Source organism: Zootoca vivipara, chromosome 7 (assembly GCF_963506605.1).
Source record: "Zootoca vivipara chromosome 7, rZooViv1.1, whole genome shotgun sequence".
Classification (NCBI taxonomy): domain Eukaryota; kingdom Metazoa; phylum Chordata; class Lepidosauria; order Squamata; family Lacertidae; genus Zootoca; species Zootoca vivipara.
In genome coordinates this window covers 8,163,827-8,187,844 of record NC_083282.1, presented here as the reverse complement: position 1 = coordinate 8,187,844, position 24,018 = coordinate 8,163,827, and the positions used below count along the sequence as shown (strand labels likewise).

At 44.2% G+C, this 24,018-nt stretch overlaps 1 protein-coding gene across 3 annotated transcripts in view; it reads left to right on the top strand.

Annotated features, from left to right (window-relative positions):
* The window catches only part of PRRX1 (paired related homeobox 1), a 77,192-nt gene that overhangs the window by 27,867 nt on the left and 25,307 nt on the right, over positions 1-24,018 (top strand). For all 3 annotated transcript variants that reach the window (XM_035123864.2, XM_035123863.2, XM_035123865.2), the window contains exon 2: positions 23,116-23,291. In XM_035123864.2, coding sequence (XP_034979755.2) covers positions 23,116-23,291 — 176 coding nt within the window. The remainder of the gene's footprint in view (positions 1-23,115; positions 23,292-24,018) is intronic.

Sequence of the window (24,018 nt, the reverse complement as noted above, 5' to 3'; positions counted from 1 at the left end):
CCAACAAAGATTAAAAATACATTAAAATGTCACACATTAAAAACTTCCCTAAATAGGGCTGCCTTCAGATGTCTTCTAAATGTCAGGTAGTTGTTTATCTCTTTGACATCTGATGGGAGGGCGTTCCACAGGGCAGGCGCCACTACCGAGAAGGCCCTCTGCTTGGTTCCCTGTAACTTCCCTTCTCGAAGTGAGGAAACCACCAGAAGGCCTTCGGCACTGGACCTCAGTGTCCGGGCAGAATAATGGGGGTGGAGACGCTCCTTCAGGTATACCGGACCGAGGCCATTTAGGGCTTTAAAGGTGAGCACCAATGCTTTGAATTGTGCTCTGAAATGTACACCTTTAGGTGCCAGGCAAAAACATTCCTTTTTAACCAGGTCCTTGGTCAATCTGATTTACATCCTATGCCCTTTTAAAATGTGGGTTTTTTTGGGGGGGGGGCTATTGGATTGTTGTTTTTATTTTTATTACGGTAGGTATTTATATCTTGATTTTATTCTGTGAACCACCCTGAGACACCCGGATATAGGACAGCATATAAATAAAATAATAATAATAATAATAATAATAATAATAATAATAATATAATTCTCCTGTATGATAATATCAAAGTCCAGTATGATCATTATGCAGTAAGCCTTCCAGCTTAGAGGATACAGCAAAACTCCTTCCTATCCTCCTGGGTTAAATTAGGGGTTACACAAGCAAGATGGTAACAGTTGCGGCTGACGGCTATGATGGGGGCTATGTAAATGGGGGCGATCCACCTTTGATTGATGTTATTGGTGACTCAGCCATGGAAGAAGGAGGAAGTATGTGGTCTAATACCCTTGAGAAATGAATCAGGGTCATCTCAAGAAATGTTGGCAATCTGAGATGGAGAAATCAAATGGCAGTCTTCCCCTCCACCCCTGTTGGAACCCACTGGGAAGTTCTCTGAGCATGGCTACTGAACTGAATGGGAGCTCCCCAAGAAAACAATACTTCCCATCTTGTTCCATTCAGTTGAGCTTGCATTGGAAAATTTGCTTTCCATTGCAGGGAGTTGGATTAGATCAGGCATAGGCAACCTTTGGCCCGCCAGATGTTTTGGCCTACAACTCCCATGATCCCTAGCTCACAGAACCAGTGGTAAGGGATGATGGGCATACCTGCCAAGCCTCCCGCTGAAAAATGCGGGATCAGCAGCGGCGCGGCCCCGGAAGTTGCATAGAAGCAACTTCCGGGGCCGCTCCGCCCATGTGTGGGTACCGGAAATCGGGCAGAGCAGCACCGGAAGTCACTTCTACGCATGCCTGACAGCCATCTTGGTGGTGGCCGCAAGATGGCCGCTGGGCATGCGTCGAAGCGACGTCCGGTGCCGCTCTGCCCGATTTCCGGTACCCACACATGGGCAGAGCAGCATACAAAACGGAGGCTCCCTGGGAGGTAGGAAATCCAGGGGATTTCTGGGATTTTTCTCCATTCGGGAGAACAGTGGAAAACAGATTAAAATCCGGGGGTTTCCCGCGAAAAACGGGATACTTGGCAGCTAAGATGATGGGCATTGTAGTCCAAAACATCTGGAGGGCCGTAGAACCTCAATATATTGTGGAGAGTGCATCATTCCTTCTATTAGCAGCAGGCTTCCGACACCAATAATGATCAACTGACTATTTGTGTTTGTTTTGAGTACAGGATTACGAGTAAGATAGAAAACAGGCTTTGTTTCAATTAATTTGCACACGGGTGTACAGTAGAAGGGAGAAATAGATAACTTTTATTGTATTGCTCAGTATTTGCTCAGTACACTCTTGAAATATTCCCCCCTTTAAATCGAGAATTAATTTCCTCCCAATAGGAAGAAGGAGGAACCCTAATGTGAAGGGTTCCGTTTAATAACTAGTGTTTTCTGCTCCTTGCCTTTCTGAAACATTTATCTACCAATTACACTGAAATTTCCCAGACCCCCGTTCCCTGGTTAAAGATGAACATTGGGGAAAAGACTGAGCAAAAACAATGTCAGGGTTTTTGAGTGAAAGGTGAGTGGGAAAAGTCCACAGCTTGTCTCTCAACTGATGTATTCTGAAAAGAGAACAGGGCCGGGGCTCGGATATCAGAAGTTGTCGCTAAATGGGCATTATGGAACAGAGTGGGATCATTGCAGGGAAACGGAAGTGGCGAAGCTTAGCAAAACAACCAGAGTGTTTGCCTAAGTTGAGTTTTTGACAGATCTTTTAAACTGAACATACCAGAGAAAGGATACATTGTCCGCGTTCTTGTGAAACTTTCAAAGCAGCTCCAGTTTATACAGGAATGGTCCTTTGCAACAACTCCCTAAGCAATTATGCGCTGTTCCTGTGTAACAGTTTCTTATAGGAATGGTTAGCTTTGGTTTCCTCCAGCCCCTCCCCTTCCTTACCTAACAAGGATGGAGGAAAATATCCTTAAGGCAATAGGAAAGGAGAGAGTGGGATGCAGCTGAATAGAGCCAGGGGGCCTATATAAGCCGTTCAAGGGGGTTTGTTTGCAGGGGCCAACCGGCCCTAGGTTAGGCTAGGCCTCTTCTTTGAATATTCCAATTTCTTTTATTTTTTAAAATAAGGTTTTCAGTCCCTTTACAGACAGGAATATAAGGGGAAACATACAGCCAGCATTCAACCTGATTTCCCAGGAAGCAGGACATTTACTCCCACCTTCCAGGGTTTGGGGCAATGAATGCCAGTACAACAGGGCCGTCTCTATCATTGAGCAGAGTGAGGCAGATGCCTCAAGCAGCAGGTGCTGAGGGCCAGCAGTAGCAGCCCCCTCCTGCCATTCCTCTCTGTTGGAGGACAGAACTGGGGGAACACGCCACCTGCTCTGTGCACTCTAAACTAGCCAACTTCTGGGGGTGGGGATGGAGGATGCCGTCTTTTCGGTGCCACAGATTCGACTACCAGCTAGGTGGGATGTGATACATAAGTAGCAGTCAAGTACAACATTCCTTGTTTTCCTAGAGTGGACATGCAGGGGAATGTTTGGTCCAGCCAGTCGAAAACTTCCTGTTTCCTCCCGGCTGGGACATACTTCCTTTGCATGTGACTAGAGGTGGGCGTGACCTTACGTGTCCAGGTAACAAAAGGGACAAAGCACGCAGCATCTTCTTTCTTTTCGACTTCCTCCGTCGTTGGAGCAGCGTTTTAGCTAGAAATGCTCTGTTGGCTTTCAGCTAACAGAGGAGACTGGGATTATCCCCATGTGGGATAGCTCCACATGTATATACTTTGTAACTAAGTCTGCCTTCAGGGATCCCTCTGTGAACAGAATGTGAGTAAACTACTTGGCGTGTTTATTCTTTTAAGAGGGATATAAGGGAACTTACCAGGAACCTAATAGTGATAGGCTTGCACAAGCCTGCAACCAGCTACCCGCTGTGCATTTAAAAGGGGAATGTGAAACTCTGCTAAGTAAATAAAGTTGCTAGTGCAAGTTAGGAAGGATATTAATAAACAATATATCATCTCCTGCCTCCCTGAACATTCCCACACTAGGTCAGCTTCTCTGCATGGACCCCTGATAGGACTCCATTTTGTTTTTTTGCCTCAGGCAGCAAAACCTCTTGTGCCACCCCAGACTGGCAGCAGAAGGAGCGAGAATTACTTGTGCTCTTGGAGCTTAAAAATAAATAAATTAATAAATAAATGGAAAGTAATTTATGATGTAGCATCCTGCACATGTCTACTCATAAGTAACTCCTACTGCAGTCAAGGAGATTGACAACCCACTAAGTTCTACTAGGGGCTTGGAACATCCCACTTCCTAGGACCACATACCCTCAGAAGTGCCATGTCAGGGGGGCCCTGCCACTGGTAGAGGGAGCCAGAGGTAGTTAGGGTCAAATTCGACTGGACTTAACTGTCCAGGGCCCTTTACCATCACACCAATTGTTCCACCCATCTCTCAATCTAATTAAACAAGTTGTTTTTGGTCATCACAGGAGTGTTTAGAGTTGAAATGCAAACTTTATAAAATGATGACACAGGAACTTTATAAAATGATGACACAGGAACTTTATAAAATGATGACACAGGAACTGAACTTTACACAAAACTGTGGACCTCTTACTACAATTGTACTGAGCATGGCAGCTGCCCTAAATTTCAATTTTCCTGCCAGTGTTTCCCTGAATTACCTCCCTCTATGAAGCCACTTCCTACTGCCAGGAAAAGGGTTTTCTTCTGTAGTTAACAACATGATTTGAAACCATGTCATAGGCTTTAAATACTCTGTCTGTCTGTCTGTCTGTCTGTCTGTCTGTCTGTCTGTCTTCTGTCTCTCTCTGTGTGTGTGTTTGTGTGCGCGCTAATTGCCATGGGGGGGGGAGAGAACTGGATTATTTTCACCAGTATTTTAGCTTGGGAGGGAAGCTGTGAATCTCCTTGTTCCATGTGATGCATTGCTTAGGATAATGTACAGGTATCCCTCCAAAAAAAACACCTTGGTGTTTAATTTTTTTTCTTCAATCCTCAATGTGATTGGAAATCACACCATCATGTAATGCGTACTTAGGCCCTAAGTGTGTGGGGTTGGGGCGGTGGAATGTCACACAATGATCTTTACTGTTTAGTGAAGGAACCTTGTGGAGATTTCAGTATCCCACTGAGGAAGAAGGTGAAACTGAAAGGAGCTGTCCAATGAAACTAGTTGCTCCAGTTTGGCTATGAGCTGCTTTCTCTACATCTCAGGGCAAACTCCAGCAGAGGAGGAAAATCATAAAGTTCTCTCTCTCACACACAGGAAAGAGAGAGAGACAGAAACAGAGAAGAGAACATATTTATATTCCCCCTTTCAAGCATTCCATCGATTTCACTCCATCTTGCTGCTTTTTCAAAGCTATTTTGGGTCTTCCTGGCAAGGAATGCCAGGGTTTTGTTTTCCAATTAAACAGATTCACACCCTCCAGGCCCGTAAGTAGCTTTGCTATTTTTGTCTGTCACGGATAGTGAGAAATGGCAACCTAAAGCCAGTCACAAGTACATCTACAGATGTTCAACAGTTGTACGGGTACCTCATGGAAATACAGGAAGCAGGATCTCCATGGTGAGCTGTTTCTGGACTCTTCAATAAAACCTTTTATAGTAAAAAGTGCTGGAAGAGAGAGGGAACTTGGCTCTTCCCTTCTCGTCTGTCTCCACAGGTTTCTAGGATCTGAAGCAAACACAATACTCAGCCCTTCCACTTTTTCTTCTCTCCTGCCCTTTGATAGATAACCATCTCCAAATACTCTGGGCATGACCATTTCATTTAGTTTGGAGGTAGTCACCCCAGCCTTCAAAGTCTATTAGAAAACTAGGCTGAAAACAGACATAATATATTCCCAGGAGCAGGGTGTTTTGGAAGAATTATTGTTCTTTTCACTCCAATGTTTCCTCTCCAGAGTTGAGGAAAGAAAGAAAGAAAGAAAGAAAGAAAGAAAGAAAGAAAGAAAGAAAGAAAGAGAAAGAGTTCTGCATGGTGATGATTGGCTGGCAACCCTGTTGCCATCACAAAATCTCCTCCTAAAAAAGAAAGTTTCCATTTATTATTGTCAACATCAGCACCATCAAGACAAGCAAATAAGTTATACACATGGCATTTAAAAACACACAACATCAACAACAAATAATGAGAATGCAGGTTCAGCTATTAGTCTTCACCCTCCATACAAACAGGAAAGTTGTTGGCCGAGTTAGCATTTGAATCACTGGTATACACACCTGACATTTCAACAGTGAAGTTTGGAGTGTTGGAGAAAAGCAAATATTTTTCCTTCTCTGAAGCTTCTAGTAAATGCATGTGTTACTTTAAACCACCAGGGTGCAATCCTTGTGTAACAATCGAGCCAACACTTGTTTGTAAGCCTTTGTCTAAGTTAACTCCACTCCTAGAAGCTGAGACAAGAAGTTGCTTTTATTACTATTCACCCTGTAAATATTTCCTGCATGAATAAAGCCTTTGAACTCTATAGATTGTAAGTGATTATTCTGATCTAATTCACTCAAGCTGCAAGGTCTGCTAACATGGAGAAAGCCAAGTTCACACCAAGCCAGAGGGATCCCTATTTTAGCTCAGATTTTATACTATTTCTGTCTTCTCACAGCTCTTCACTTTTTATCGTAACAGAAAGGGCATGTAACTGAAATCTTGCATTGATGTGCACATTACACTAAAAAATGATACATGCTTTTGAGTTCTGGTTCAGGTGATGTTTTGTTTGTAGGTGTCAGAAAGGGGGAAAGGATGAATCTACACATACAGAAAGATACGGTAGATGGAGTAAAATGTATAGTATCTGATTTTTTTTTTATAAAAAGGATTCCAAGTTCCTGGTTGGAGCATAGGAAGGTTTTGGAAATAGAAAGGTTGGTGTAAGAGAAGTCAAGCTATTGAGTTGCAAAGTTGTTGTTGTTTTTGCTGGAAACCTACCCAGTAAGACTTTTGTGTTACCCAGTCAAGTATCCGCTGATCAAGCAGGAGATATCGCAGTACATTTTGTATCATTCTCTTGGATTAATTCAGCAACAATTCTCTATGCTTTAGTCATTGTTTTTTAATTCCTGTGCTTGTGTCCCTTAACTGCTATATAGCATTCTTAACTGCTATATAAATGTTGAGCGTGTATTAGCATAAGGCTACTCATTTCACAGGCTGTACATGTTATTCTCACATAAATCAACGTGGGAATGACAAATGTACAGCATGTGTAACTAATGAACTTATCCCATTATTTGTTTCATTTAGAGTGCTTAAGAGCTCCTTTGGTTTGAAAGATGAAAGGGAACCCTAGTTGTATAACATGTAACAAATTAAAATCTCTCTAGAGGAGAGAATAACCATGAGACATTCAATTTTCCGTCCTAAATTAACTGCCTGATGCCAAACGCATTATAGCTTATGACTGTGTGAAGGTACATAATACCATTTTTTGAAGTCAAAGGCAAACTTGCTGCCAATAATACGCAGAGCTTTTGAAAGGCTGTAATTCCTCATTTAACCAATGCCAGTTGCAAGTACTTGGTGCTAAGGAATAATGCCTCCATGCCAAATAAAATACGGAGTAAGTCTGTGGTGCAGTTGTCAGCATATTGTTAGTTACAGGGCTGAGTGACAGAAAGCATTCGGCAGGGAAGATAAATGTCTCCGAGTTGCCTGCCAAGTTCACTGAAAAGGGCCTTTTCTTCAACATTCTTTTCAGGGTGGAAAAATCTTTCCTGTTTTCATTCCCCCAGCAAACATTTAATGAGCTGTGTTTTACAAAGCTATTAGAAGGGCTGTCTTAAACTCGCCCTAAGGCATTTGAAAACATCTCTCTTTCTGTCCTGATCTATGTCACAAACTATTGAAAATGATACATTTTTTACAGGGAGAGCGTAAGCAACATCTGGTTATTACAGACCGTAATATTACAGCAGCCCTGCCAGGTTAGACTGAAGGTCCATCTAGTCAGTTGGACGCTTGCAGGAAGTCTGTAAGGAGAACATGAAGCCAAGCTGTTGCTTGCACTCAGCACCGGACATTCAGTGCTATACTGACTCTGAACATCGAGGCTCTGCTTGACTGTCATGTCCAGTAACTAATGATAGACTGATCTAACAGCTCCCTTTAAATCCAGCAAAGCTAGAAACCATTGCCATGCCATGTGGCATTTTGTATAAAGGCAAAGGTAAAGGGGCCCCTGACCATCAGGTCCAGTCGTGTCCGACTCTGGGGTTGCGGCGCTCATCTCGCTCTATAGGCCGAGGGAGCCAGCGTTTGTCCACAGACAGCTTCCGGGTCATGTGGCCAGCATGACAAAGGTGCCTCTGGCGAACCAGAGCAGCACACGGAAAACGCCGTTTACCTTCCCGCCGGAGCGGTCCCTATTTATCTACTTGCACTTTGATGTGCTTTCGAACTGCTAGGTGGGCAGGAGCTGGGACCAAGCAACGGGAACTCACCCCGTTGCAAAGATTCGAACCGCCGACCTTCTGATCAGCAAGCCCTAGACTCTGTGGTTTAACCCACAGCGCCACCTGGGTCCCTATTGCCAACTTAAATAAAAAACCACCCTGAAAAGCTCTACATGTGTTAGATCCCCCCAAAACATTTCTTATTTATCTGCCATTATTTTGTGACACAGCTGTAAAATGACCATAAATGTTTAGGATAACAACAACAACAACTGCAGCATATCATGTTTTGCTTTGTCACAGTGCCCTACCTCTGAGGAATGCTTCATATCCCCAGTATTTTGATAACTCTAGGTTACATAGGAGCCAACTTCTAGGGGCTGAGGTCCATTTGCCCCCCCACCAAAGTATTTGAGAGGGCTAGGCCTTGCCAAAGTTGATGGACATTGCCATCTATTGACGTTGCACATCTATTGATCACATTGTCATGTGATCAATTATGCGGGGCAGGGCTTATCTGCCCCCCCAATATTTGATTCAAGGCACCCCTGCTAGGATATCAACTAGTTTATATAAAAAGCTAATATCAAACAATATTTATGTAACAACAAGATACAGCATGAGAGCAGAAAACAAGGGCAAAACCGCATTCGAGATGGTTGTACTAGGCCAAGACATGTTTCAAAAACTTTCTTAGAATTTCACAAGGTGTGTTGTTTTGCTTTAAGATGTCCTACCCAAACAGTCTCTCAGAGCTGTCCCAGTACAGAAGGGAGGAAGAAGGCAAAATGCACCAGTAAGGAGTTTTCCTGATGCAAATTTAGGGAGATCTAGATTGGGAGGGCATAAATTATTATGCAAAAGCATCTACATTTGTACTATTTTCCAGTGTGTGAGTCAGCTGTTACACAAGAAGTACTTTCACCCTCTAATATATTTCCTTTCATAACAATACTTTTAATTTTAGGCAATAACTAGAAACCCTTTCCTTTAATTTCTAGGGCCAGTATCATCTTGATTTGGGGGCAGCGTGGTACATGACCTTAGAGCAAAAAAGTTCGGTCGTCTTGTTCTAGGTTAACTGCAACACCTGGCAATTCAACAGGTCCATATGTTATTTTTCCTAAGTTTAGAAATGTGCTACAGAAATATGTAGACAAGAGCAATTTCGTTTTATGACTTTGAAACCCTTAGCTAAAAACAATGTGAGAAGGAAGGTAATTAAGAGAGAGAGAGAATTGGGATTGCAACAAGTTTCAAGTGAGAATATCTGTTATTGTTTCAGCCAGAATCTGGACCTCCGTGTTCTTGGCCAGGGGAGTACTAGAGTGTTGGGATAAGTTTGATGGACATTCCTGGCTGGTTGAGAAAACAAGGACACCCAGGACACTCATGAATCAGAGAGGAAAGCAGAAGCTTGAATTTTTCATTACAGATTAATAGTTTTATTGTGCTTGTACATCAGAGAAGGGAACTTTCCTGATACCAACAGGGTACACCCCAAGTACCATCCAGTTGTGTTACTCTTGTTGCTGCCACTTCTTCCAGTGGTGCCGATCATTTGGCGCTCCACACTGGTGCCAGTGGGCACAGAGTAGGGGGCTGGGGCTGTCAGGCCTTGGGATGTGTGAATAGAAGTTTCGGGTTTTCAGTCTCCTCCTCAGGGTAACCCAGGGAAAGGCGTAAACTATGAAAACAAGGAGTCAGAAATGTGAGGGTGCAGGCCATGGTCTGCTTGGGCTGGAAATATTTTGCTTTTCTCTCCCTCCTGCCTCTGCAGTGTCCCTCATGTTTTCCCCGAGGCCAGGCCAGCCCACCCATGAGCATAGCTGCCAAGTCTCCCGTTTTCCCCGGGAAATCCCCATTTTTCCAGCTGTTCCTAGCTGAAAAAACGATTTTTTTGTTTTCCCCCGGTTTATTCTGGCGCGGCGGCCACTTTGGAACTGGGTGGAGCATGCTCAGAAGCGACTTTTGATACTGCTCTGGCCAGTTCCAAAATGGCTGCAGTGCGACTTCTGGCACAGCAGCCATTTTGGAACTGGGCAAAGCAGCATCAAAAGTCACTTCTGAGCATGCTCCGCCCAGTTCCAAAATGGCGGCAGCGCTACTTCCGGTCTGCTATTTCCGGCCCGGTCCCTTATGTTTCTGACAGCAACTTGGCAGGTATGCCCATGAGTCAAGGTGAGTCAGCTGCCTTGGGCGGCAGGATCCACATGAGCAGCAGATCCGGCCTCCAAGGAATGCCTTGCCCACTGAGAGCTGAGGCTCACTCCTTGGAGGCTGGATCTGCTTTGGCTCCGCCCTCCATGCCCCCTCTTCAGCAGCTTCCCAGAGAATAGGAGTCACTGCTTTCCTCCACATCCTTGTTCCTCATGTAGATCTTTATTTTCCCCTCATTCCCAATGTACAGTCATACCTCTACACCCGAAGGCTTCGACTTCCAAAGAATTCGACTTCCAAAGTAGAAGCCTCAGGAAGTCTTTCCGGCGCGGCGCCCGGCGCACATGTTCTATGCCTGCGCAGAGCGGCGTGCGCAGTCGGCGCATGCGCAGAAGTGCAAAATCGCGCTTCGCGCATGCGCTGTAGTGGCGCTTTGACATCCGAAGACTTCGACTTACGAAGACGACTGTGGAACGGATCGTCTTCGTAAGTCGAGGTAGCACTGTAGATCTTCACTCACCTGTTCTTCCCTGGCAGAGAGGGGCACCATTTTGTAGTTTGCCCTGGTGCCAAAATGTATTGGGCCAGCCTTGCCCCAAAGGAACCAGGCACGGCAGGTCTCGTCCCTTGACCCACTTAGGAGCAGACCCAGATACATTTAAAGCACACAACTTTGCCCGGACAGTGGTGGCAACTGCACTTTGTTAAGGCTGCTTGAAACGGTAGTTCTGTGAGGGGGAAATTACAGCTCCCAGGATGCTTTGGGGGAATGTAATGCATTTTAAATGTCGATTGAATATGTTTTAAATGCATAGTGTGGACTTGCAGTTAGTGTCAAAGTGATCTCTTTATTCTTCCAGGTCTCCTTTCTGCAATAGTATTACATCTCTCCACCCCAACCCCTGCAATTGGTGGTTCCCATCAGAATTCTTATAGACCACATTTTCTTTTTTAAAATACATTTTCCCCTCTAAGAATAATGCGTGCTCCCTGACTCCAGCACACTGAAAACTCTTTTTGCACACTTGTTTCTCCCCTCCCCTCATTCCCTCCCCTCATTCCCACTATCCAACTTTTAAGTGCCACAAATTCCAGAGGATGAGATGTGTGCATGCCAATTTGTGCTACTGAAATTAATGGGATTCAGAATGTGCTCTGCTTTGGCTAGAGATCATGCCCATACTTTTTACTCTGAAATTATTCCTCAGTTGTTTATGGAATTGCATAAATAAAGCACAGACTATTCTCAACAGTACTAATATTACGAGCCATTCTGGAAATACAGTGGTACCTTGGTTTAAGTACACAATTGGTTCTGGAAGTCTGTACTTAACCTGAAGCGTACTTAACCTGAAGTGAACTTTCCCATTGAAAGTAATGGAAAGTGGATTAATCTGTTCCAGACAGGTCCGCGGAGTACTTAAATTGAAAGTACTCAAACCGAAGCGTACATAAACAGAGGTATGACTGTAGTAATATTGAAGGGGAGCATATAAATCTATGAAATAAATGAAACATACAAATTAAATTAAATTAAATTAATACAAATAATAATTACTCCATCTATTTTTCTACAGGGAATTATGTTTTAAACAGCAGTCTTTGGAAATGTATACAGGGCTATATTACTCATCCTTGAAATTTAGAATCTCAAGATGGTCATTAGATTTCTGGCAGGAACCCAGGAACAATACGTTCCGAATAGTCATCATACCGAAAGGTTAAGAGATGTGAGATGTGAGTGTATTAGCTAAATGTGAAATCCATTTGTTGTTCATGATGGGTTAAAGTTTCCATCTCTGGGGTAACATTCCAGAAAAAGTGCTTTGCAAAGCCTCTGTTTGCTTACTCCCAAGGAATTACAATGACTTCAAAAAGATGTTAAGTTTCACTCCAGTCTTACACATCTGTACAGAACCTCTTAGATTGCAATGCTGGAGTAATGAATGTTTGCCACGCCACAATAATGTGCCACGTTACTTGGACACAGCACTTGCTGTGCTCTCTCCCAGCGGTGGTTTTCAACTTTTCGGAGTCCACAGCTCCCTCGACTGACCACATTCTTTTTGTGGCTCCCCTCCCCTGCGGAAGCCACTTACCCTGGGGTTCCGTTAAAGGATGTGCGTAAGTGGGGATTTGCCCGTTCTGTCCCTGCCCCATTCTGCCCCATCCCTTTTTCAGCGCCATTTTTGTCACATGTGTTGATGGGAACCTAAACAATGACATACGGTAGCTCTGTGGGGCTGAGCTGATGCACTCCACATGGCAGCCCCAGACTGCTTTCCCCCAAATTAGTGTGCACGATGGCACACAAATCAATAAACCAATGGTTGTGGTATATTCTGATAGCCTCACTTGCCAATTGATCTGCCCAGTCTGCAGCCACTGAACCAACCATTATCTGGTGTGTTGGCGGCGGCAGGGGGAAACCTTAACATTTGACTCAAATAATCCAGGATTAGTTGTGGACTTGACCATGGACTGTCATTAATTCCTGCCTCTGAGAGAAAAACAGCTTTCCTATCTGTGGAGGGCTTCGTGATCAGGTTTGGCTTGGCTTTCGCCACTAGCTGACATGATTAATTTTCATATCTACGTATATCATTTCTCTGTGTTTTTCTTTCTTTCTGGAATTTACACTTTCCAAATTCACTCAGTATTCCATCAATATTGAGGTCTCTGAATCATCCCATTACCAACCGCCATGTGACTTTCACCTCTCCTCAATGTGATTGATTGATTGCATTTATATCCCTCATTTATCTCCACGGAGCTCAGGGTGGTTTACATGGTTTGACCCCTCCTCACTTAATCCCCACAACCACCCTGTGAGGTAGGTTAAGTTGAGAGTGAGGGGCTAGTCCAAGGTCACCCAATGAGCTTCAGGGTCAAGTGGGGATTTGAACCCTGGTCTTCCAGGTCATGACACAATTATGTTAGATGTTTCCCTCCCCTCCAAGTGCGAGCTGGTAAAGCTGAGTGATTTTGTTCAGAAGGAAGCCCACCCAGTTCCGTGGGGCTTATTATGTCTGAGTTAGTGTACTGCAATGTATGTAAGATTGCAGCCTTAGGCATAGTTATATCCAGTGCTTTGTTCCCCCTAAAAATGTTTAGGGGTACTCTCATTTTGACTCAAGAAAACCACAATTTTACAGTTCAAATCGGGGAAAATAAATACAGCACATGGACAAAAGTACAGTCGTACCTTGGAAGTCGAACGGAATCTGTTCTGGAAGTCTGTTTGACTTCCAAAATGTTCAGAAACCAAATCCTGGCTTCTGATTGGCTGCAGGAGCTTCCTGCAGCCAATCAGAAGCCGTGGAAGCCCCACTGGATGTTTGGGTTCCGAAAGAACATTCACAAACTGAACCATCACTTCCGGGTTTGTGGCGTTCGGGAGCCAAAACGTCTGAGTTCCAGGGCGTTTGGGATCCAAGGTACGACTGTACAAAGATTCACAAAATGTGCCCCCCAGAAAAAAAAAGCACTGGTCATACCCATGGACAGCAGGCTAATAATATCCGCATATCTCATTCACCCTACAAAGTTCAGAGAGCTACAGTGGTACCTCGGTTTACAAACACAATTGGTTCCGGAAGTCTGTACTTAACCTGAAGCGTACTTAACCTGACGTGAACTTTCCCATTGAAAGTAATGGAAAGTGGATTAATCCGTTCCAGACAGGTCCGCGGAGTCAAATGATTACCCAGTGTCCTTGACTCCAGATCTGCAGATGTGGGGAGGGATAGGGGGGGGAACAGGAGACCTTGGCAGCAAAGGGCCAACAAGCAGCAAAGGGCCAACAAAACCATCTAGTTTTGGAACTACAGTATGTATCCGAAAATGGCAAGGCCATGAAGCTTGAAGGAAAGCAACGAATAAGAATTTCCCCTGAACACTCTCATTTCAAAGAAACCAAAGAGATCCACCACCCCAGCACGAGATGAAAGAGTCTTTCTTCTTCATCCCTGGAATGTGTTGAGCTGCTTGTCTGCATTGAAAGACGAATGGAGCCTGGAATGCAATAAGCAGTCTCAGGTTGTGTTGTTATTGGATCTTGTGCCTTCATTTCTTGAGTCCTAGTCAAGACAGATTTTGCCAAAGGGACCCATAAAGCATATTAGTGGTTCAGCGCTCACTTTCTAAATGAAAATCCGCTTACGGTTCCAACAAGATCTTGGTATTATCCTGGGAACCTGCCTCATTTAAGCAAATAAGATTCATTTCTGTTCTTTTATATAATAAGAGCGTTGCCTTTGGTGGCCTGACCTTTTGCTCCAGCTCGTATTTACATCTTTCATTACCCTGTAACACCCAATCAGGGTTGGTGAATTACAGCATCGCTGCTCTCTTCCTGGCTACAGTATTTGCAGATTGTGAGAGTTGGCAAGGAAGGTGATCTGTAGCCAGACATTCTTGTGTTTGTGAACCGAGCATTTGAATGATATACAGATGGAATCTTTATTAAAAAGAGATTTTGTTTTTGTTTATCTGCGAATCCAGCTGACAGTGGCATTTCTGTATGACACATGCGAGTCCCTGGTGGTTCCTACAAAACAAGTCAAAATGAATTTCCAGCTACAGCTAACCCAGGTCTAAGGAATAAGGGAACGTCCCAAAAGCAGATCTAGGATGAAATGACCAAAGGCGTTCACAATCGCATGGACTAAAATAGTCATGTGGCTGTGAGGTTTAGCCCCAAAATCTGGTAGTACCTGTCATAAGGAGATGGCTGGATAGAAAATATATATACAAGATTTTTAAGCCACTCACCTTTTAACTAATTAATCAGTTAACTGATTGATTAAATAAATAAATGTGCATATTACCAAAACCTGAATATAGGGACCTGTTCAAGATACTGTCAGTCTTGCAGCTGTTAAAAGCACAGGAGCCCTGCCAGAAAAAAGTTGGCAGCTCAGCTGGAGAATTTCACTTGGCAATTAATCATTTCCACCCATTACGACTTGAAATTGTGACTTGACGTGGTTGCTGAAGGTTGCTCCAGCTGAAGGTTGCTTTGCTTTGCTTTGCTTCCATCCAACCTCTTAAGCCTTGCTTTTCTACAGAGATTTCCTTCTGGGTTGTGAGGTCACCGTGTTCCCAGAACGTAATAATTTATTTGCTCGTATCTTGCAGATTGTAAAATCATGTGTGCGGTATTCGCCAGAATTCTTTATATTTCACGTTTCATAACAGCTTTAATGGGAATGGGATGTCGCCCCTTGGAAAATTGTGACGACAGCAACAATTGCCGCAAAGGAGGAAGCCATGGGAGGAAACTCGCTTGGTGAAGGAATTTAACAGATCTTTCTGTAGTTTGTGAGTGAATCTTTTCAAGCACAGCGTTGCACATCTGGTCTTTTGACCATGACCGACTGCCAGATTCCTCTCATTTCATCCCCACTCTGCTCTTGTATTGCTGCTTTTATCTTATCTCTGTCACTGCAGCTTGCCCTAGCATTAAAACAGCCAGTAAATCAAGGGCATCTTTCTGGAAGCAGGGGCACCCTGTTCTGTCCTGTGATGTGGGATCAGCCATGTGGATCATCTGGTGCAGAGTGATGTACAGGGTCAGCAGAAGTAGGCATCTGTAGTGAACATACAACAGGCCCCAATGGGGCTTTGTGAACAGCCCTTAGACGCCCATGGTGGCATGTTCTATGCCAGGCTTCCTCAAACTTGGCCCTCCAACTGTTTTTGGCCTACAACTCCCATGATCCCTAGCTAGCAGGACCAGTGGTCAGGGATGATGGGAATTATAGTCGCAAAACTTCTGGAGGGCCGAGTTTGAGGAAGCCTGTTCTATGCGCTCACTAGTCTCTCCATCTATCTGTCTGTCTATCACTGCCTGTTAACTAAACCTCATTTGCCCAAATCATCCTAAATTATACAAATGACTTTGTTGAAACCTGAATAAAGCATGCAAGATTTTGGAAAACAGGGAAATTGCATTATAATGATCGAGGAACACACAAAGCACGGCTAGGTTTATAGCCAGCTGTTGTTTCTAGTACAGTGGCACCTCGGTTTATGAACACAATTGGTTCCGGAAGTCTGTTCAAAAACTGAAGCGTTCATAAACTGAAGCAAACTTTCCCATTGAAAGTAATGGAACATCTGTTCCAGACGGGTCCGCGGAGTACTCAACCTGAAGCGTACTTAACCCAAAGCATGGGTGTAATTGGTTCCGGAAGTCTGTTCATAAACTGAAGCGTTCATAAACTGAAGCGAACTTTCCCATTGAAAGTAATGGAAAGTGGATTAATCTGTTCTAGACGGTCCGCGGAGTACTTAAACCAAAGCGTTCATAAACTGAAGTGAACTTTCCCATTGAAAGTAATGGAACGTGGATTAATCCGTTCCAGGCGGGTCCGCGGAGTACTCAACCTGAAGCGTACTTAACCCGAAGCATGGGTGTAATTGGTTCCGGAAGTCCGTTCATAAACTGAAGCGTTCATAAACTGAAGCGAACTTTCCCATTGAAAGTAATGGAAAGTGGATTAATCTGTTCCAGACGGTCCGCGGAGTACTTAAACCAAAGCGTTCATAAACTGAAGTGAACTTTCCCATTGAAAGTAATGGAACGTGGATTAATCCGTTCCAGGCGGGTCCGCGGAGTACTCAACCTGAAGCATACCTAACCCGAAGCATGGGTGTAATTGGTTCCGGAAGTCTGTTCATAAACTGAAGCGTTCATAAACTGAAGCGAACTTTCCCATTGAAAGTAATGGAAAGTGAATTCATCCTTTCCAGATGGGTCCGCGGCGTTCGTAAACTGAAAATTCGTAAACTGAGGTGTTCATAAACCAAGGTTCCACTGTAGTTACAGGGTCTTTTTCTTCTTCATTTCCTGGGGCAAAGGAAGCACATTCATTTTGTAACGACTGCTGGGGGGGGTTATAAGGAAAGAGCAATGTCCATTTTATATTTTATTTATGATTTTCAGTTCTATACATTTCAATAATTTTACAATCATTTTAACATTTCAAAGCTCGACTTCCTCCCCCCCCTTTTCTGCGGTTCCTTAAATTTATTTTTAACGTTTTCCGCATATCCAAGTTAACTTAATTTGCTCATTTATTCATCCTCTTTAAATATATACTCTTATAAAACCACGGGTTATTGCAATAATCCTGCCAATTTTCTTATCTGTTTACAGTTTATTTGTAAATATCCCATGAACTGTTTCCATCCTTTTATAAAAAGTTTCTTATCTTGATTTCTTACTTTTTCGGTAAGTTTTGCCATTTCTGCATATTCTGTAAGCTGGGAAAAAGCAACGTCTGTGTCCACAAAAAGCAACCCATCCACTGCTTCCCCAACATTCATGCCATTTTGAAAGATACACCCATCTCGAGCTTCCCTTTTTCTGATAGAACTTTTAAAAATGTTAATCTTGTGAAAAAGTGTACTAGAGTAGGTTGGGGAATCTTCAACTACATCTCCCATCATCCCTGACTATTGGCCATGCTAGCTGGGACCAATGGGAGTTGTAGTTCATGAAAGGCACTGCCAGAGTTCAGAGATGAGGTTTTTTTCAGAGCAAATAATACGCATATGATCACTGTTCCTAATCTGTGAAAAAGTATCCTAAATTGACAACCAGAAAAGTGGCTGTCGGTGCTTCCGTCAAAATATACAAATCAACAATGAGGGGGTCCGCAAATAGCATCACTGGAGGAAACCAGAACTTCCAGCAAAGCCTGTTCTAGTACAGGTTTGTGGCGAATCTATGGCCTTCTAGGTGTTGTTGAACTACAACTCCCATCAGCCCCAGCAGGCATGACCAATGGCCAGAGAGGATGGGACCTGTAGTTCAGGAATGAAGTTTCCCCACCCTTGATATGTAAGTTAGACTCATCAATAAATCAGTCCTTGAATTGCTGCATCACTCCCCAAATTCAGAATACAGTGGTACCTCGCAAGACGAATGCCCTGCAAGACGAATTTTTTCGCAAGACGAATGCATCTTGCAATGTGATGGTGACTCGCAAGACGAATTCGTTTTGCGAAAAATTCATCTTGCGAATCGCGGTTTCCCATAGGAATGCATTGAAATTTAATTAATGCGTTCCTATGGGCAAAAAAATTTTTTTTCAATGCATTCCTATGGGAAACCGCGATTCGCAAGACGAATTTTTCGCAAAATGAATTGACTTGTGGAACGAATTAAATTCGTCTTGCGAGGCACCACTGTACCTGTATAATTTTTCCTGGGATAATCTTTATCACCCCCTTTGCTGGTATGGTGCCAGGCAAGTCTTAGCAAGGTCAAAAGGTTCTGTTACACCTAGCTGGAAGTGTTCCAATATTCTCAACCGTTTTCTGTCTCACAAGTCACGTTCTGCCCTACCTGATAAAGTCAAATCTTTAAATGATCATTTTCAAAATAATATAAAATAAAATCCAATCAAAGTTTAAGAAAATGGCAAATAAATCCCTGTTCTTTCAGTGGCAGGGGGGGATATGGGGGGAGGAGGGAGGGGGGAGGCTAAACCCAACTTATAATTGGACCCCTTTGATTCTTAAAGCACACGGGTACCACTGGTGGCAGAAGTGGACCGGTGAGTGGAGGGAAAACGAAGGGACAGTGTTATATTGTATGTTTTGTTTGTGTTTGTTTTGTTTGTATAAAATTAATAAAAATTATTATAAAAAAAAAATAAGAAAATGGCAAATAAATGTGCGTCTGGGACACAGCGTGCGGCAGGGGTGGGGGGTGAATGGGGAAATTCATCAAAGGTTTGTTGGCCTGTCTTGGGAAGTGATAAGGTTGTGTGGTGGTCAGATTTAAGTCCCTTAAGCCACCATTTCAATGAAATTATCCTAGCTGGGCAGGTTTACTCTCCAATGGAGCTGAGCAGCATAGGCAGGGTCAGATGTACAAGGAAACCAACAGCTGGCTTACATAATGTGCCTAGTTGCTTGCCTTCTTAATGAAACTTTCTCCTTTAGAGCTATTCCCCTCCCAGAGAGAGTATCCATATGAAAAATTCGAAAGGAAAGCAAAGCCACCCAAATGATTTTCAAACACTTCCATTCACTCCAGTAATGTCGATGATGAAAGTAAAAAAAAAAAAAATGTCTGGAAAGATCAACTGTGGTAGTTTTATTAGATTAAAAGACCAAACACTTGCATGAACTGTATAATTTTCATATTTCATTTAGCAGCTTGCAGAACATGTCTCTGCAGTTTGAAACTTGAATTTGACTTGCGGGTATGAAACTGATGCCAAGGACAAATGTCCCATTTGCCTAATAGACGAGACACCTCTCTGCTAGCAAATGTGGGGCCAATTGACTATATTTTGCTTCGTAGTAATTTCTTTCAGTCGCATAAGGCTTTGATCAGTTCAGGGGTCTGTGCCTTTTTAACATGATACTTTCCCCAGAAGCTGCAGTTGATTAAAAAAACCCAAGCTTATTAACAGCTGGAGAATTTGGGCGACTCTTCCAAGGCAGGCATTCTCTGTGTTTTTTAAAAATTTATTTTCATCCCTCTGCTGTCTTTCTTTTAGGAAGAATTTGAAAACTCAATTCAGCAATAGACAACCTGAGACTTACAGAGCAAACTAGAGCAAACTAGACGTGACATAAAATGCTGCATCTTTGCATTTAACATGCAGCTGTTCTTTTCTTTAATTAAAAAAAAACTGCAAATTTCATCAGTGGCAGGATCTGGGCTGGGTGGCTGATAGCAGGATGAGAACAGGCATGGAGAATAAATTTAACCCTTTCCTCCTCTGCTTTGGTCCTAAAGAAAAATCTTCCTCTGAAGCTAGTATTTGCATTGGTTAAGAAACTTTCCAAGTCAAAAGCCTTGGGTTGAACCCATATTTTCCAGTTAAAGGATCTTGCGTGATAAGACTGGGAAGGAAAGTCACCGCCAGTCTGAGTAGAACAGTATTGAACAAGAAAGAACCAGTTACCTTTATATAAGACTGTTTCACATGTTGCATGCAATTCCCAGGTGCTAGAGCAAGATGTATAGCTATGGGCCAGGAAATGCTATTTGAGACTGATTACCCACAACGACGTGCTTTGGTATCTGACTGGCAAACAGAAGAATGAATGAGTAATGGGATTCTGCTTTCCCACTGAGATCAGCTGGTGTCTGTATCAGAGAGTCTTTTTCTTTTCTTTTCTTTAAAAGGTAAAGTAAAGGACCCCTGACAGTTAAGCCCAGTCCCGAACAACTCTGGGGTTGCAGCACTCATCTAGCTTTACTGGCCAAGGGAGCCGACGTTTGTCCACAGACAGTTTTCCAGGTCATGTGGCCAGCATGACTAAGCCGCTTCTGGCGAAACCAGAGCAGCGCACGGAAATGCCGTTTACCTTCCCGCCAGAGCGGTACCTATTTATCTACTTGCACTGCCGTGCTTTCGAACTGCTAGGTTGGCAGGAGCTGGGACCGAGCAACGGGAGCTCACCCCTTCGTGGGGATTCGAATTGCCGACCTTCCGATCGGCAAGCCCAAGGCTCAGTGGTTTAGACCACAGCGCCACCCGGGTCTCAACAGAATAAGAAATTAACTATGGGAGGTGGGGATGCAAAGGCACTTGCTTAAATAACCATCACATTTTTTTTATCACTACCTTTTCGTGTCTTAATTCTTGCCCTCTCTAGGCATTCTCCCCTGTCATAAATGTTCCTGGTTCCCTATGTCAGACTACAGTACACAAAGCATGAGTATCCAAGAAAGTAGCAATGATGTTACTCAAAGTATAAAATCTGCCTTTCAGTGCATTCATCATGACTTCTAAGGGCAAATCTACAAAGCAGTCATGGGTGAGAAAGTAGCCATGGGAGAGAGAATGGACAGAGGAAAAAGGAACAGAGCGGGGAGCAAGGTTCAAGCTGACACACTGACTTGAAAAATCAGCCAAATCTTAGGCTGCATTACTGGCCTGTTGAGTTGTTGCATCCATCTGTCTTGAAAGACAATGGAGTGCACCTCCGAGGGTGATTGGGCTAGCAGCACTGAAGTGACTTCCCTGGGGCTCAAGCCTGGGCAGTGTGTATGGAGATGCTGGGATGCCCAGATGACAAGACTCTTGGCCTGGCTGATGTGGTCCAAAGGAAAGCAGAGCAATATGTTCGGCACCAGTTGGGCTGCAGTCAGGGAACATGCAAAAAAGCAGAGAGCCTAAATGTGCATACAAATAACAAAGAGTTCTGCAGCACCTTGAAGTCTAACCATTTCCCCCCCCCCAAACTGATTTCTATTAAATTTTCCAAATAAACAACATTAAAAACAACAAAACATAAACAACAAACACAACAACAAATAACAACAAACAATTTTTTCTCAATTTACCATCTATTCAACTATTCTATTTTTGCTCTGCCGAGCTTTGACTTCCCTCCCTCCCATCCTTCGGTTTTCTTTCCCACTCTTGTCTCGCAGTTCCTTTTAGTCCACCTACTTAAAGTCAATTCATAGGATTTATTTCAGTCCTGCAAGTGTCTTCAAACTTCTACAGTTCTTCTCCATATAGCCCACAAATTTACTCCATTCCTTTTGGAACCTTGTCTCTCCCTCATTTCGGATCCCGCAGGTCAACTTTGCTAACTCTGCATAGTCAATCATTTTCGTCTGCCACTCCTCAATTGTTGGTAATTCTTGTGTTTTCCATTTTGGGGTTAATAAAGTCCTAGCCGCAGTTGTAGCATGCATGAATAATTTTTGATCTCCCTTTGCAATCTCCTCTCCTATTAGTTCCAATAGAAATGCCTCAGGTTTTTTGGGCAAGGTGTCTTTAAAAATCTTTTTCAGTTCATTATATATCATTTCCCAAAATCTTTTTACTTTGTCGCATGTCCACCACATATGATAAAATTCACCTTTTTTTGTCTTTACATTTCCAGCATGTCTTATTACTCATTCTGTACATCTTAGCTAATTTTACTGGTGTGATATACCATCTATACATCATCTTCATTAGAAGTCTAACCATTTTTTTAACGATGTCAGCTTTGGTGGAGACAGTGGCGGAGAAAGGGGTGTGTGGTGGGGGGGCGGTTCACACTGGGTGTCATCCCTGAGGGGTGTGTGTGACAAAATCCCCCCTGGGCAGATCGCCGCTGCACCGATAGGGTTGCCCCTAGGGACGGGAATCGTGATGCCCATAGGGATGGGCTGTTTCTATGGGCGCCACATGCGGCCGTCCCTATGGGCGGTTTGCCCCGCCCCTGGGCGTGCCACCCCAGGTGCCTGAGAGGCTTCCTCCACTGCTGGGTGGAGAACAGTCTGCTTTATGAGATACATGTGTTGCCCCAAGTGTGTGCTTTATGAGATACATGTGTTGCCCCACATAGAATTAGCTATGTACAAGGTTGTGGGGGCAGGGCATTGAAAACAGTGATGTTAGAGGGCCATGCAAAAAGTCCAGCCTGTAATAATGCCTTGCTGCAGTGTCCATTCACCATGCAATTGCCTTCCCAGCATAGCTGCCAAGTACCCCGTTTTCCCCGTGAAACCCCCGTTTTTCCTTACCTTTTCCGGATGGTCCCCCGTATCACTTCATCTCCCGTTTTTCTCCGTTATTTTCTTCTGCCGGCGCCCATTTTTTTTCTTTCTGATTTGCCCTTCTATGGGCAGCAAAAATGGCCACCGCCGGCTTCAAAAGTCGCATCTACGCATGTCCGGAAGTGCATAGACGCGACTTCCGGTGTCGGCGGCGGCCATTTTTGGTGCCCATAGATGGGCAGAGCGACACCAGAATTTGCGTTGACGCACTTCCTGACATGCGTAGAAGCGACTTTCGAAGCCGGCGGCGGCCATTTTTGGTGCCCATAGAAGGACAAAACGACACCGGAAGTTACGTTGATGCAACTTCTGGTGTCACACGGCTGCCGGTCCTGGATTCTGCAGTCCAGGACTTGGAAGGTAAGCTTCCCAGTGCTAGGATACTTAACAAATCTAGAAACCACAGGTGAATGTATTTAAACAGAAGTAATGAAGAGGGATGATGAATCATCCGCTCTCAATGAAGACAGACCCCTTGACCTGTAAAATCCCCTCCAGGATAACCATCTTCTCTGCTCTCTGATTTGCCAGGTGACCAGCTAAATTCTGAAGAGAAGAAGAAGAGAAAGCAGAGAAGGAACCGAACTACCTTCAACAGCAGTCAGCTGCAGGCCCTGGAGAGAGTTTTTGAGCGGACACACTATCCGGATGCCTTTGTACGAGAAGACCTTGCACGCCGGGTCAACCTCACTGAAGCCAGGGTCCAGGTAATTCATCTAGCCTTGATCTCAACACACATGACCCAAGAGATAGCTTATCAGGGTGATAGGCTATAGGAATAGTTGTGGTAACATAAAGAGCCCTTATGGGGATGCTATTAATAACTACAAAGGTGTTGCATTTAATTTAGTACCGTATTTGAACCATCTCATATATGTGGATGTATTAAGGAGAGGCTAAGGCTACTAGCTGCAATGCCTCCACTCTCAGAAGAACTCTGCCTCCCAATACCAGTTGCTGAGAATCAGAAGAGGGAAGAGAGGCTGTGGTACCCAGCTCCTGCTTTTGTGCTTCCTAGAGGCATCTGATTGGCCACTGGAAGAACAAGATGCTGGACTGGGTGTGCTTTTGATCCATTCTAATAGGATTCTACTGGCAACTGAGGACTCATCCACACTTGTCCCGTGCCTAGAAAGCACAGATCTGAGAGGCAGGGGCGTATGAAGTGGGGGGCGGAGGGAGCGGTCCGCCCCGGGTGCCACTAGGTGTGTGTGTGTATGTGACAAGATGGCCCCTGCCTCCCCCCAGCTGTAGAGCGGCCGAGGGCGCGCACAGTCAGTATGGGCTGCCTCTCGCACAGCGACTGTACAGGCTGCCGGGCGTGCGTCACCGGGCAGTTTGTTCTGCCCCGGGTGCCGGAGAGGGTTACTCTGCCACTGCCGAGAAGTTTTCTGTTTCCCCCCCAGGGAAACCTGCTAGTTACTGCTGAATTGG